This window comes from Rhinolophus ferrumequinum, chromosome 10 (assembly GCF_004115265.2).
Source record: "Rhinolophus ferrumequinum isolate MPI-CBG mRhiFer1 chromosome 10, mRhiFer1_v1.p, whole genome shotgun sequence".
Taxonomy (NCBI): domain Eukaryota; kingdom Metazoa; phylum Chordata; class Mammalia; order Chiroptera; family Rhinolophidae; genus Rhinolophus; species Rhinolophus ferrumequinum.
The window spans coordinates 90539721-90554627 of record NC_046293.1 but is presented as its reverse complement, the minus strand read 5'-3'; the positions used below and the strand labels follow the sequence as shown (position 1 = coordinate 90554627).

Genomic DNA, 14907 nt, shown 5'->3' with positions numbered 1-14907 from the left:
ACTTCCATTAACAATCGCAGGGGTTACGTCTCTGGGTTTTCCCTCTGGAAAATATAATTTGAGATCCAAGAAGTAAAGGAAGACCAGAAGGCTTCCTTAGAGGCACAAGGTGCTGCCCTTTGCTCTTCCAGGGGACGCCGAGGCAGGGAAGGCTCTGAGTGAGGACAAGGTGACGTTCAGGGAGGAGAAGGGCAGGCCTGTGCCCAGCCCTGGCAGCAGAGCCCAGCGGAATTATACAAGGTGGGGACTTAGATGCCTTCTGGTTACATGGGCCGTGGTTCAGAGGCATCTCCCTGACTGAACAGAAGCTGAACCAGGCTGGCTCTGAGCACAAAGGGTCCTGCCCTTTTCATGTTGGAGGCTCCGGCTCAGTCCTCGTCTCTCTCGTCTCTCTTCCCTCTCTTGGAGCTCTGCAGCGCTGTCACGGCTTTGAATTGTCTCTCTATGCTGACAACTCTATGCTCTGACCTCTGGCTCTGTGCCCTCATGCAATGTGCTCCACCTCCTGTCTTTCCCCGTTGATACCAGCTGCACCCTCCCACTGCTTAGGCCCAAACCTCACAGACATCCTGGACGCTTCTTTCTCCCACTCCCACATCCAGTCTGTCAGGAGATACTGTTAGTTCTATTTTCAAAACAGACTGAGAATCTGACCCTTTTCACCACTTCTGTTGCTGCTGCTTTGTGGCAGACCACCATGCCCTCCCAGCTGGTTACTGCATGCACCTTCTCCAGGGTGTTCTGGTGTCTTCCCTGACTCCCGTGGACAGCAAAGTGGTCCTTTGCAAATGGAAGTCAGATCATGGGACACCTCGTCTCAAAGGCACCAGTGTTTCCCCTCCTTGCTCAGTATAAAAGCCCAAATGGGGTCCCCCTTTCAGAGCCCCGCCCCCTCCTTCTGCCCTGCTCATTCTGCACCAGCCACACTGGCTGTTGCCCCTTCCCCCAGAGCTGCTCTCTGATACCTGCACATAACTCCTCACTTCAGGCCTAGTTAAACCAGCACCTGCCTTCACGGCTCCCAGTAACTCTGACCCCCCCGTACCCGACACTAGTGCTTTTCCAAAGCACTTACCATCTTTTAACAGATGGTATGATATCCTTATTTTCTGTCCTTATTGCTTTGCTCACTGTCTGATTATTCTCCCGACGCTAGAATGCCAGCTCATGAGGAAGGGACTTAGTATGTTTTGTCCACTGATATGTTCCAAGTGCCTAAAATTGTGCCTGAGACACAGAAAGTGACACAATAAATATGGTGGAAAGAATGAATGATGGCTCCTGGCATTGGTTGGAACTCTTATTTGCTGAGAGGGAGGGGTGCCACAGCCTAGTAAAGGCAAGAAGGAAGGAGACAGTTAAGAGGAGATGAGTTTAAATGTGGGGGAATATTTGGAAGGCAGTTAGGATGAATATGGCGATTCGGTGAGGGAAATGAGCGTGAATTTCTGTAGGTGCACAAGAGTCAAAGATGACAAATTACAGGTGAAAAGTCCTCATGGATTCCTCTGAGGCTTTTAGTGTGGATTCCTGCCACATATATTATCTGGGAATGGATGTCTTGTGATGAGAGTAAGACTAGAAAATTCTGGGAAGGCCTCAAGTGACACCTGGGAAAACACCCTGGAGCTGTAAACATCCTTGCACCAGGGAGTGTCCAGACCCATAAGTTACCAGTGGCCTAAAGGCAGACCCATGTGGGTGGAGGGCCCTCCCTCTGAGACTGAGCATTATTGCTCATAGAATGTGTCGTCCATATTGGTTGCTATCTCAGTGCAGCGTTGTGCCACAGCTGTGCCTGTGGAACAGCCCTGTCGAGGCTTGAGACATGGGCAGTGGCCAATAAGCTCTGCTGGCTTTGATCTGGCCGCACTTGTCAACCTCTCCAAGAATCTAATCATATCCAGGAAACAAGGGCTGTCACAGTGTCTGTGGGTCGTAAATTATAATTAAATACACCTGGGCAGAGGTTAGGCCCTCCCAGCTATTCCAGCAGGTTTGGGAGAAAGTGTCATTTGCTTGGGTGCCACAGTCTCTCCCAATCAATAGCGCTTTACAGTTTACATAGAGTTTGAAAACACATGCTCTTATTTGAGCTTCAAAGCACAGTGCCATAAATACCATCATATTCCTTTGACAGGTGAGGAAGCTAAATCTTCTACAGGAAGAAGAAGAAGCAAGACTCAACAACCTGCCCGCTTTGACTTCACATCTAGCCCTCTCTTCCTTTCTTACCCCACCTTCCTGCCAGGTGATGTTACATTTGTTCTTTTTGTTCAGAAGCCTTTAATTGTCTGGGAAGGGGAGAAAGTGGTCCAGAAATAAGTGCTGGGTCTCCAGATACTTCCCCTGGCTCTCCATCACACACATCGTCCCCATTTAATCTCCACACACCCTTCAGTGTGACTTCTCACAAGTCTGGAGGAGAGACGAGCACCTGCATGTGGGAGGAAGGCAGGCTAGGAGCAGTCAGGGTGCATTAGAACTCCAAGGGGGGGGGCTGATGAAAAATTTTTTGTTTAGAAAATGAGAAAAAAACCCACCTATAATAATTTTAAATATAAATTACAGAATGTAAGGGCTGAATAAATTCTGCCCAGTGGAGTACAGAGAGGGGGACATGTGAGATTCATGTTTATCTAAGAGCATCATGGATTAAAGAGATGGGAAGCCTGGCCCAGGGCAAAGTGAATTAACTGGCCACACCAGGAGGCCTGCACTCCACTGTGTGGCACAGAAGGCCCCTTAATCTCTCCACCATCACCTTTAGCATCAGCAAATTTGGGATGAGAATTCTTGCCTGTCAGATTCACAGGGTGGTTCAGTTACAGGAGATGAATTCAAGGGTGAATCATAAATAGCAAACCACTTACAAATGGAGAGCTCTGCCTGATGATTTCATGCTCCTTTCTTGTCCTGTACCTCATTCTACCCCCAACATAGCCACTTTTTCTGTAGAAATTCTATACCCTTTTGCTTTGTCCTTGTTTTTCTTTTAAAAACACCAACAATTTCGGAGAAAAGGTAGGCTGAGTGTTGATTTGGATGGGTCTTGCCAATAGTGAGAGCCCCAGCGGACCCCCTGGGACAGCAGAGGGTCCTATCTGCATGCAGGGAGCAGCTTGCTGTCACCTTCCTGCATTTTCCTGCTACAGGCTCCAAGTCCCTCGCACAGATTCTCATGCGGGTCTGCACTGCTGTCTGAGAATGACAGCCTCAGAAGGCAGGGCCCACTGCTCCCTTCCCTATTCCCCTCCGCAGTACGCCTCAGCTCAGAGCACTGCCGGGTGCCAGCTGCCTGTGCTAAGGCTCTGGCCATGACATGCACCTGTGTAACTAACTCATGGCTCTGAGATACAGCTTAGGCCTGTCCAGCCTGCAGAACTAGGAGTGTGCTCAGGAGTGTGGGGCCGGGTATGAGGGCAGGAGGACACAGAGCATGAGTAGGAAGACTGATTTTTTTTTTGTCATGACCTATCACTTACTGGAAGAAGTCAAAGGAGAGTGTGCACACACACACACACACACACACACACATCGTGAGACAAAGATGAGTCGGGGATCTGGGACACAGGGACAATGGAATCTCGAACTACAGAGGAGCAGGGAGGGTGCGAAAGGCGGACGGGGGGACGTATGGAAAGCATGACAGCCCCCCCCAATGTCTACCTGCTGGGAGGGGGCAGACAGGGGCTTTGGGTCAGGGGAATCAGGCAGATAAAATAACATGTCAGTTCAACTGATTGGGAGCAAAATATGGATGCAGAGGGGAGGGCAGGACACAATCGGGAGATGGCAGTTTCAAACATCTTAGATCAAAACCGTACAGCGTCTGCTCCGTGCTGTTATTCAATGTTTCAGTGCATCAAAGGTTTGTGCAAACATTACCAAGTCTCATAATTAAGGTAAAATAACAACAGAAAAATTAAACAATACATGTTAAAGACTGACCGCAGAGGGCTTGCCTATAGATAAAGAGAGAAGGTTTAAACATGCCAGGTAACGGAAAGACATGTTCAGGAACCGGTAGGAACTGTATAGGAGGAGGCAGCTCTTGGGAGAGGCGGCAGGAGGCCTCGCAGTGCAGGGCCTGGGGTTCTGTCTGAGGCCAGGGAGCCAGGCAGGGTGTGAGGGGGATGGCAGTGGGGACAGCCAGGCTGGGGCAAGTCAGTTCTCTGGGCAGGTTCATGTGGGAGGGAGGTGCTCCTGCACCAGCCAGAGGGGAAAGCACCCCTGGAGAGCTCCGGGTGGGTCACCCAGACACCTAGCTCTTTGGCCACTCTATGAAGAGGGGTGCATGCAGGAGTCTGAACATGGCTGGTTCTCTTTTCTCCCAAACGATCTTGGAGGACTGCTGACGTTACATGGGTTGGAGCCCTTTCAATGTGAATGTAATGGGCCGCGCCTTGAGCTCACGGTGCAGGCAAAACCGGAGCTTTAACTGCAGTGCCCCACTTTGAGAGGTTCCTTTCCAAGGTGCGTGGGTGGGAAGGCAGGGGAGGGAGCAGCAGTGGTCTGGAGGTGAGGCGGGGGTGAAGGAGGTTTGGGTCCCTGCCCCAGCAGCTGCCCAGAAGTTGTAACTATCCCTTGGTTTTCTCACTCCACCACCCCATAGCTGCATTCTCCTATACAGTTGAGTCATGCCAGGCTGATTAGAAAAGGAGAGAGAAAAAGATGCAGCAATCAAAACTTAAAAGGAAAGTTTTAAACTTAAGTTTAAGTTTTAAAATTAAAACTTAAAACTTTAACTCATTCCAAAGTTAAACATAAATAAATAAATAAAATGTCAAACTAAAGCAACAAGAAAAAAAATCCTTTAAACCAATTTAAACAAAAAACTAAATGAAAATAAGGAGGTGGGGAGGAGAAAATAAAATGAAGGATAAAAAACCAAAACAAACAAACAAAAAAAAACCGGGGAAAGACAATGAGTGTTAGAGCAGGCACGGACAGTTAGGTACAGACGCCATGTACTTACGTTTACCTCGGTGATTGCTATATCAACAATGCTACCCACAACAATCAAGGCGTCAAATGTATTCCATGCATCACAGAAATAGTGCTGCATGGGGCAGAGAAGCCGAGGAAAAGAGAGGAGAGAAAAAAAAACCAACAACAAAGGAGAAAAACAAAACAAAAAGGAAGAGGAGAAATGAAAAAAAAAAGCATGAAAGAAAGGAGAGAAGAGAAAAAAATGAGAAAAGAAAGAGGTTACGTGGGCATATTAAATACTCTCTTACCACTCTGCAGTTCTGGCGGCTCAAACCTGGGTGACCTGGTGTTTGCAGGGTGGAGAGGCCTGACAAAAGCTGGGTTAGTTCAAAGGTTACGCTGGGCTGTGGTCGCCCTGGGAGGGCTCAGGCACTCTCCTTCGCCTGCTCCCTCCACTCGGCTCCCAGTTCCTGGGCCCTGCACAGTGGGCTGAGCTGGGACTAGTGGAAAAAAAGGAGGAGAAGCTCCCACTTTTTTTCCCTCACAGGACGACGGCAGGTTCAATAAAAAGCATGACTGGAAGGGGGTAAAACAGGGAATTAAATAAAATAAAGAAAAGGAGGTAGAGAGAGCGAGCGAGCGGGAAACAGAGGAGGCAGAGGAAGAGAGGAGGAGGAGGTTTCCTGGGGAGGGCGGAGTCATACTCACATTAGTTTCACTGAGAATGACGTCAATTATGCTGCCAATTACGATGAGGAAGTCAAAAACATTCCAGGGATCACTAAAGTAACCCTACATAAGGGAGGGGCAGGCAGGATGGGATTAAAAAGGAATGTTAGACAGACAAGAACACAGCAACGTCATCACCAGAATCACTGTCCGGCACCTCAGTGTTGCTGCGGGAGCTCCAAACACCCTCACCGTGGCCAGGAGCCCAGGGGCCCGGGGACACAGGGTGGCAAATGCTTCTGCCCTGTCCTCCTGGGGCCACACGGCTCCCCTTCCTCCAGACTCACCACCCTCCTGCACAGAGGTCCTGTCTGCTTCCCAGCGGGGTAGGAGAGGGCATGGGGCAGGCAGTGTATGCTGCAATGGTGCAGGGTTGTGTCTGGACTCTTCAGTCCGCATTCAGCATCTCCCACACCCCCCGTTCTCTTCCATCAGAAGGGCCTGTCTGGAGGGAGCACAGGTGGATGACCCCTTAGAAGAGAATGGGCCGTGGTCTCGTGGGTGAGCTGGGAACTAACAAGAAGCACTCAGAGCAGTCCAGAAGGATGGCCCAGAGGTGACTCACGTGAAGCTCAGCAAAAACAAGGGCACCATATCATTTAATGATACCTATAAAAAGCTGGGCTCTAAGAAGATAGAACCAGAAGTCACCCTTGTCCCAGCACTGGACAGGCTCCGGTGTTTCCAGGGGCAGCTTTGTCCTGGCAAAGCCCTTCCTAACTGAAAGGAGACGGAGCCCAGGTGAGTGTCACAGTTTGGTCATGCAGGACATGGCCCTACACAGTGCTCCTGGGTACCTTCTAAGCACCTGCCCCAGGCTCCTTTCCCAGCATCTCCATTCTGATACAGGGTCCCACTGCCATGCAGGTGCCACCAAAGTGAGCAAGGTTGTCAGAGCCCTTCCTGAGAACTGGACTGATCAGTGTCGTCTGGGTAGAGGGTTTGGGTTGGGATGCAGGCTTCTTAGGAAGGAGTGCCATGGGGGAGAGGTTCTGGCACAGACCGGGAAGACAGTGTCCTGGCTTCACCACTTTACTCTGCATGCATGGAATGTTTTTGTTTTTCACCATATTTAGAGAAGGGAAGCGATAAATGTTTTTGAAAGACCTTTTTTGCGGTACTTGGACAACTGATCAACCCAGGGATAGGCGGTCCCAGACTCTTTAGTGGATTCCAGGAGTCCTGGGTGGGTGCACTCTGTACAGAGAGTGGACCCTTTGCCTGTCTGAGAGGTGTGGGAGTCCAGCAAGCAGTGCTGTGGGCTATCTGCTCACAGTTCAGGAACGCCCAGGAACAGGGCAGCCACAGTCCCCACGGGTGGAGTGGAAAGGACCTAGTACTAAAGGTATTTGTCTTCTTTAAAAAAGCACATTTGCTCCTTCAGTTTTTAGGGAATGTCTGCAAAGGGGGCAAAACGTGGCTGGAGCACATTTACTCAGAGGGACCAGAACTTTCCTATTCTCTGAGCCACTAGTCGGCCTCCAGAAGATGGAATTCTAGTGATTGGTGAGTGGGTATGAAAGCATTAGGGTTCCTCTGCGAGTTTCCCAGATCGCTCTCCCAGCTCTCTACAAGTCTGCCAACTCTCCCTTTTTATATTTCACTCACAAGAGCCAAGAGTCTGTGTTCTTCCATTTCCTCCTGGCTCTATCCAGCTCCCTTAACTTCCCCACTTCCCAGCCATGCCCTCTATCCAGAGGGATCACAAGACACGCTGTCCTAGGGCTGTTATTCTTAGTGTGGGAGGTCAGGTCACAGGGAAAGGGGCCTCTCGGTTCCCAGGCATTTCTGCCAAGAGAAAACAGAAGCGCCACCATGGAGACTTTGGACAGCGGCCTGGGGAAGCAGGGGTTGGCCAGGGCATGGGTTAGGTGAGGGTCAGCTTGGAATCATGGCTTTCTTGTTGGCTTCTCAGAATATTTTCTGAGTATACTAGAGCCTTTGAGGCAGAGAGAGAGCTCTCTCTCCATTTAAGTCACATGCTATGAGCAAGAAACAACGAATTCTCTTTGAGGTTGTCAGGTATCATTCTCAGGGCAAATGGAGAACGATGATTTTGAAGGAAGGGAGGTGAAGAGTGAAGACCCCAATGAACTATAAATATGTGTGTGCTTTAAAATTAGGTTTTAGAAAACACTGGGGGAATATCTCTAGATAGGAATACCATCTTTGTGGGTCAAGCTATTTCAGAAAGGAAGTGGGGGGAGGGGTGCTGTCGAGGAAGAGAAAGGAGAAAACCAGGAACCAGAGTAGAGTCCAGGATGTTCAGCATCTAGCCTAGAAAACATGGTAACAAAACATGATTTGGGTGTGGGGGCAGGAGGAAAAGAAGGAAGGTGGAAAGCTCAGGGCTCAAGAAAGGAGGATGAGTTGGAGTCTTTCATCCACCAGAGACCTGGAACAAAATGGGTGCGTTGGCCTTGGTCTGCAACACCTCTGAGAGGAGGAAAGGGAAGGAAGAGAGGCAGAGAGCAGGCAAAGGAAAGGTTAACACACAGAAGTTAATCAGCTGGCGAGCACCAGGGGATGGGCTGAGACCTAAAGGGACCCTGTCAGCCTCCTGGCTGTGCATCGCTTGTCCCCCTCCTCCTGGGGTTCTGTGTGCATATGCAGATGGAAGGAAGCACAACACAGTCAGCTTCTCCTCCACCACGGCCCTCTCCCATCCCTTCATGGCTGCCACTGGCTTGGCTGGGCTATGGAGACTCACGCCTCAGGCTTCGTCCTTGCCCTCTGCAGGCTGTGCTCTTGGAGGCTTTTGACTAACTTCTCTGGCCTGTAGCAAGGTGCCTGGTGGGCCCAGTGCCTGGGCCTCCACTGGCTGCATAAACCAACCAGTGCCCTTGTTGCCAAGGGCTCTTGTGGACACAGCCCTGAGGAGATTTGCATGTATTTGGAACGCAGGAGTGAAGGAGCATGGTTGCGGGGGCTGGTGACAGGATCCCTTTAAGAGGCAGCTTTTAACCCTGACCCATCCAGCCGCCTCCCACCCCTCTGTCCACAGCCCATCAATCCTCCAAGGAGGACCACGAAGACGGTTTCCGGTCCAGCTTCCAGGTTAGCCCTTCCCCCACCCATTCCACGCCCATTCCCAGAAACAAGGCTGATAATCCCCTCTGGAGTGTACGACCTTAGTGTTCTTTTTTTAAAAAGGAGGGCACAGCTCACAGCGGTGGCCCATGCAGGGATCGAACGGGCAATGGTGGTGTTAGCACCACGCTCTCACCAACTGAGCTAACAGGCCACCCCGACCTTAGTGTTCTCTTACTCATTCTCATTCTTTCTCTCTCCCGTTTTTGCCCACTTCCTCATTTGATCGAAACCATGGGTAATGGGGGATTTAGGAGTGTAATAGAGGGAGGAGGATGGGGAAAAAATCATAGTTTCTCTTACAAATCAGTTTGACTTGGAGCCATCTTATACCTATCACGCCTTTCCCTGGTGACGAGCCCCAAATGGTAAGGTAGAAGTCAGGATCAGGGAGAAGGTTTTCCTGGCTCTGCCTGACACGGTGAACCAAACCTCTTCATGCCCGACTCCCCGGAGCCACGCAGGACTGACTGTGCAGGAGGGACGGCGCATTCAGGGCTGGCAGCCTCTCCCTCTCAGGCCCTACACCCTGCAGAGGTGGTGGAGGGCCTCTGCCTGGCCCTCCTCAGGAAGGTCGCGTGCCCGTCCCCCCAGGCTGGCTGGCAGCTGTCCTGTGACCTGCAGTCACTTACAGCCTGGGCAGAAGCCGTTCTCTTGAGAACTGCTGCCCCTCCAGTCACGGGCTGCCGTGGGCGGAGAAAACGCAGACCAAGTTGATATTAGCGTCAGCAAATCATGACTAGGAAGGAAAGACTGGTGCAAAAGTATCATGTGATGCATTTTGCATGCACAAGTATTTTGGATTTTCCTCTCTTTTGGATTATCTGTGCCCTGACTCACCTCCTTCACTGGTGCTATTCCAAGTTGAAAGAGGCAGCGTAGTAGCTAAGAGCATGATCCCTGGGGATAGGATGTCTGGGTTCAGATCCTACCTCTGGCACTTATTAGTGCCATGGATTATCCATGGATAACCTGGAGCAAATAACTTAACTGCTCCATGTCTCAGTTTCCCCACCTATAAAATGGGGTTATGGTGAGGATTAAATGAGCCAATACCTATAATGCACTTAGACCTGAGCCTGGTTGAAGTAAGCTCTCAATAAGTACTAGCTGCTGTCATGATTACTAGAGGTGATCTGTTAAGTAGGGTTCACAGGTTCGGTTCTGGGGGTGGCACTGAGCAGAGGGTATGGCTAGCCCAGGTGTGTGGAAGGAGGAGGGAGGAGGCTGAAGCTTCTGGAATCCTGAGCTCTCCTTTCCTGTGTCTCTAAGGCCCTTTCTGCCTCTCTTGAGTTGCTACTGAGTAGTGTGACTGTCTTGAGATTCTTGAATGAAATCTGGCTGGTAGTATTTTGAGATTAGTGACAGTGTGCAAGTTGTCATGGTTAACTTTTGTTAGGCTCAAGTTCATGTAGACAGTCAACTGCCAGGTTCTGAGAAACCACTAAGCCTACAGGGGGAAGACCCAGCTCCCTCTTCTCTGCCCAGAGGGCTGCAAAGAGAGGAATGAGTGGACGAGTGTGTCCATTTTCCAGGCTGATCCTGGAAAGCAGGGCTGCAGTGGCAGAGGTGGTAGGCACATGCCTTTGCCTTTGAATTCTGGATTCTTAGCTCCTTCGCTTCCCAGAGCAGAGTTCGCTGCTGTGGTCGTCTCAGAGGCAGCACAAGCTTTAAAATGGGTTGGTGGTAAGAAGAGATTCATAAGAAATCCTGCACACCTAGGATTGTGCTGTGTATTCTTAGGAATTTTGAGGCAAAGGTTATTTTGCTGCCATTACTTGTTTTTTTCCCTTCTCTGTTCCTTCCTGCCATCGTCAGTCTCTTTCAGAGAGAAGGTGAAGCAAAGGTTCACAGAGGAGATGATTGGGCCTCTGACAGGGAAGCGGACTCTGGACTCTCAATCTGTCTGGGGGTCTCTCCCCTGAGACTGTTCCCTTCCAGGGACACACAGGGCCCCAGAGTGTCAAAGTGGGAGACCTGAGCTGAGATTAGAACTGGAGCTGCTGGGATTGAGATACAGAGTGGGAGTGTGAGAGAAGGAAGAGTGTCTGAGAGAGAGGGAAAACTCAACCGCCAAGAGATAGAGATGGCAGGCAAGCGAAGGAATTACAGAATTACAGAGAATTTTCTTCTCACGTGTGAGAAGAAAAAGATGAGAAGGGTATTGATGGAAAAGGTTACTCAAGGTAGAAGCCACAGGAAAGGAGAAGGAGGAAAAGAGTAAAGACTGCGCAGATGGTGGAAAGTGGAGGGAAGCAGGAAAAAAGGGGTGGGGGACACAGAGAGAGAGGAGAAGAGAAGAGAAGAGAAAGAAGAGAAGAGAAAGAAGAGAAAAGAAGAGAAGAGGAGTATGAGAGGAGTTGGGGCAGGATGGAAAGTTCCCAGAGTCGGCCGAGGGCCTCTGAACTGACACTACAACTCAAGAAAGCAGCAGGAACCCACAGAAGCTGGAGGAAGGGGTCAAGGCCACCTGTGGGAGGCAGGGCCTCAAATGGGAGAGAGGGTACAAAAGATGGCTCATACTGCACCCAGGGAGGGGGTTCTTGAAAGAGGGTGGAGCCCCTGCCTGAGTGCGGGAGTGTGACCGGCGGCCGTGCAGAGGCACGGGGTGGTGAGTGGGGAGGAGTGTCCAGGTCCTGGGCGCATGATCTTTGCCGGGGTCCAGACTGTGGCACGGAGAGATGGGGGAGCTGAATGCAGCAGGGAGTGAGGCAGCAGTGGCCACGTCTCAGTGTGTGTCTGTGAAGAGTCGGTCCCATGGAGCATGGAACACAATGGTAACCGACACCAAGCAGAGATAATATAAATTGTATTACATTAGGATGTCATTTAGGCATAACGGTAATCATGGCAATTAGTGGTGTCTAATGGAGAAGGCATAACTGGACCACACAGCTGCTCCCGGCCCCAGCCGCCTGGGAGGCCGCGAGGATTTCTGCTTTTCTGTGTTAGCTCCCACCCTGTGATGTGTTCATTCAGCGGTGCCTGGAGGCTCACGCTCCCTTGCTGCATGGATAGCCTGGGATGGTGGGGACAAAGGGCAGGAGCAGGTAGGGGATGGGGTTAGGGACCAGGTGAGAGGAGGCCCCAGGTGGTGGTGGTGGTGATGGCGGCTGCTCTCGAAATTGCTGGAGGACTGTACTCTTTGGACTGCATGCCTTCTGCTCCGATTCTTCTTTGGAATTAAGCTTTTCCCTCCCCAGGAAAGTTTCAAAGGCCTCTCGCTCATTTATTTATCTTACCAACACATACTGAGCGCTTACTGGGCGCCTGGAATTGCATGGTGTGGGCACACAGACACCTGCAGTCTTCCCCACTGGGAGCAGAGGACAACTGGGGCTGTTGACTAAGCTTCTTTTGGGGACCTCAGGAGGCTCTTCCTGCACCTCGGCTTGCCCCCGCGTAGATGGCAGGCGCTTCATGCTGGGGATGACCTGGTTTCTGTAAAGGACTCCTTCCTGTAGGGCAGGGTGTTGATGGGTGCATCGTGGGCTGGGGCATGGCCTGCACATGCACTGTGCTGTATGCGGGCAACTTGAAGTTCAGAAGAACATGTGCGCACCTGCAGGAGCAGGGAAGGCAGACATGAGGCAGCGGTGGGAGCGGGCGCACGAGGAGAAGCAGTGGATGAACTCGGAACTCTGGCAGCCCTGTGGTCTGCCTGCCTCAAATTCCCTCGTGCCCAGTCCCGCTGGCCTTGGCTCTGAGAGAGCATTCCAAACGCAGAGGCAGCGAATCCCATCCCATTGTCCCCGTGCCCCTCCTGGCCTAACGGGCCTACCTCTCCTTAGTGAAGGGGCAGCTGTGACCCACTGCGATCATGATAGCCAGCTACCTGCACCCACTTAAGGGAACAAAATGTGAACGAAATGAGAGACTGCCCTCACTTGCAGAGGGCCTTGAGTTGGGCAGGCACATTACCATAACTTCCGCTTCCTTCCTGTCCAATGGGAATACTCACGGCCTCAGACGCTTTGGGGGGTTATTTGGGTCCATACATGCAGTGCGCGGTGCCTGCTGGTGGCTGTGGTTGTTCCTATTACTGATGCTGTGGTTTGCGCCCTGGCTGCCTTCCTGTATCACGGAAGGCCCCTCCCTCCCCTGCAGCAGTGCTTGGGAGCACTGGCAGCGCCTCAGGTCTGGTGCGTCAGGGTAACCCAGCCCCGCAGGTTTGGGGGTCCCTCTATCCCTTCCAGACTTGGCAGGGTCCGGTCTCTTTCCCAGTGGCAGGAATGGAGATGGAACCAGTGGACTTTCCCACTGGGCTTCTTTATATGGTGGGAATAATTTTCTACATTAAATAATTAAATGTAATAGCTTACACTACCCTTCCCACACAAGGCTTTATGCAAGTCGTATAATTATTTTTTATCATTCATGTGACTTTAAAACTCTCAAGCACCAGGCAAGAAAGAAACCTGTCACAATGTTGCAAAAATATGCAAATACCTAGGTACAAGAGCAGGCGGGGAGCCCCCCTGACAAAGCCCACTTGTGCCTGTCTCTGTACTGCTCCATCAGGAGCCCTGTGGACATTCAACAAATAAATAATCATCAGGGTGATGCCTACACACCAGTCAGGCTGCTGAGAAGCGGGCAGGCGCTCGGCCCCACGCAGTGCCCGCTCCACTCAGGACTGAAGCTGGTGGCTGGTGGGGGTGGCTGAGTAGTTCTGGGTAGTCCCCTTACTGCCTCCCTTCCTTCTTCTCTTTCCTGCTCATTGGAATGTGACGTATATCAGGGGTGCCAAAAAAATGTACACAAGTGGACACTTTGGTCAGCGTTGCTCAAGCAGTAGTTCGCCGTCATCAGAAGTGTCTGGATGCTGATGGTCACCACTTTGAGCACCTCTTGTAATTGCAGAAGTCAAACGTGACTTGCATTCATCTTTTGTTATCCGTAGGTATTGAGCATTACAATTTTAATACAGTTTTCCTTTCTTAAACTGTGCATACATTTTTTTGGCACTGTCTGTGTGTGCTGAGTTTCTGGGTCGAGGGGGTTCCACTGAGGGTGGGAGACACTGGTTTCTTAATAGTTGGGATAAATAGGTTTCAAGGAAAATTAAGTAACAGGCTGAACGAAGTCCTACCTTAGCCTCCGACCATGGTTCTCAGTGTGGGGAGTGCACTGCCCTCTAGGGGTGTTTGGGAACCTGCAGGGCACCACTGTGATTCAGGGGGGCAACAGTGGCCTTGAGGATTGAGCGGGTGAGTCCACCAGGGGATGCTGTTTGTGGAGGCCAGCCCTGGTTTTCTCTCATTCAGGTGGCATTTACAGAGTGCCTGATGCTACCGGGTGCTGCTGTGCTAGCATCTGGAGGGATAGAAAGATAGGTGAGAGGCAGTCCTGCTCAGACTATCCAGAGCTTTCCTTGATTCTTTTCCTCACCCTCACATCCACTTCACCATCAGATAAAGTCACGACTCTGCCACGTCTCGCCCTCTCTACTGCTGTCACCTGCGTTGCCAGGAATGGGCTTTAACTGTCACCTCCCCGCCGCCCCGCCCCACACCAGTCCATTCTTCACCAAGCAGGCAGCATGCTGGTTCAAAACCACAATCAGATTATATAATGCCCCGCTTAAGGCCTCTGCTCCCTGTGGTTTCTGAGGGCAGTCAGAGCAAATCCACACCCCTTACAGGTCCCGGGGGCCGGCATGCTGGGGCCCTGCCTACCTGTCCTCGCTGTTCTCAGTTCCCAGAAAAAGCTGAGCTCACCCTTGCCTCAGGGCCTTTGCTCTTCCCTCTGCCTGAGATGCTCTTCTTCTGGCTCCTGTTCAACCTGCAGGGCTCAGTGTAGCTGGCACCTTCCTGACCCCCTTATCTCAGAGAGGTGCCTCTTCCCCCACTCCTCTCCCTGTGGGAGCCCAGCTCCCCCAGAATAACCCTTGCCCTATTCTGCAATCACTTTGTTTGTGGGCATTTCTTGCGCTACACCATGAGCCCTGTAAAGATCATCACTGAGGTGCCCAACAACGACAGAAAGAGAAGATGGAAAAATTCTCGCTAATAAGTGGAAGGTACAAAGGGGCGTGTTCAACTCAGTATAAAGGAGCATTCCCCACAGAGCTGCTTTCTCTCTCATGGCAGAAAGCAGACGTGTCTGCATTGATGGAGGCCAATGATCTCAATAGTGATCTCTGACAGGAATATT

The 14907-nt window shown here is 51.2% G+C and overlaps 1 protein-coding gene across 28 annotated transcripts in view; it reads right to left on the bottom strand.

The window, feature by feature from the left end:
- Positions 1-14907, bottom strand: part of CACNA1C (calcium voltage-gated channel subunit alpha1 C) — a 617393-nt gene that overhangs the window by 47835 nt on the left and 554651 nt on the right. For 11 of the 28 annotated variants that reach the window (XM_033118424.1, XM_033118420.1, XM_033118407.1 and 8 more), the window contains one exon: positions 4979-5062. In XM_033118424.1, the coding sequence (XP_032974315.1) occupies positions 4979-5062 (84 nt within the window). Of the gene's footprint in view, positions 1-4978; positions 5063-5640; positions 5725-14907 lie in introns of all 28 variants that reach the window. The other 17 variants (XM_033118415.1, XM_033118423.1, XM_033118422.1 and 14 more) reach the window with 3 other exon arrangements.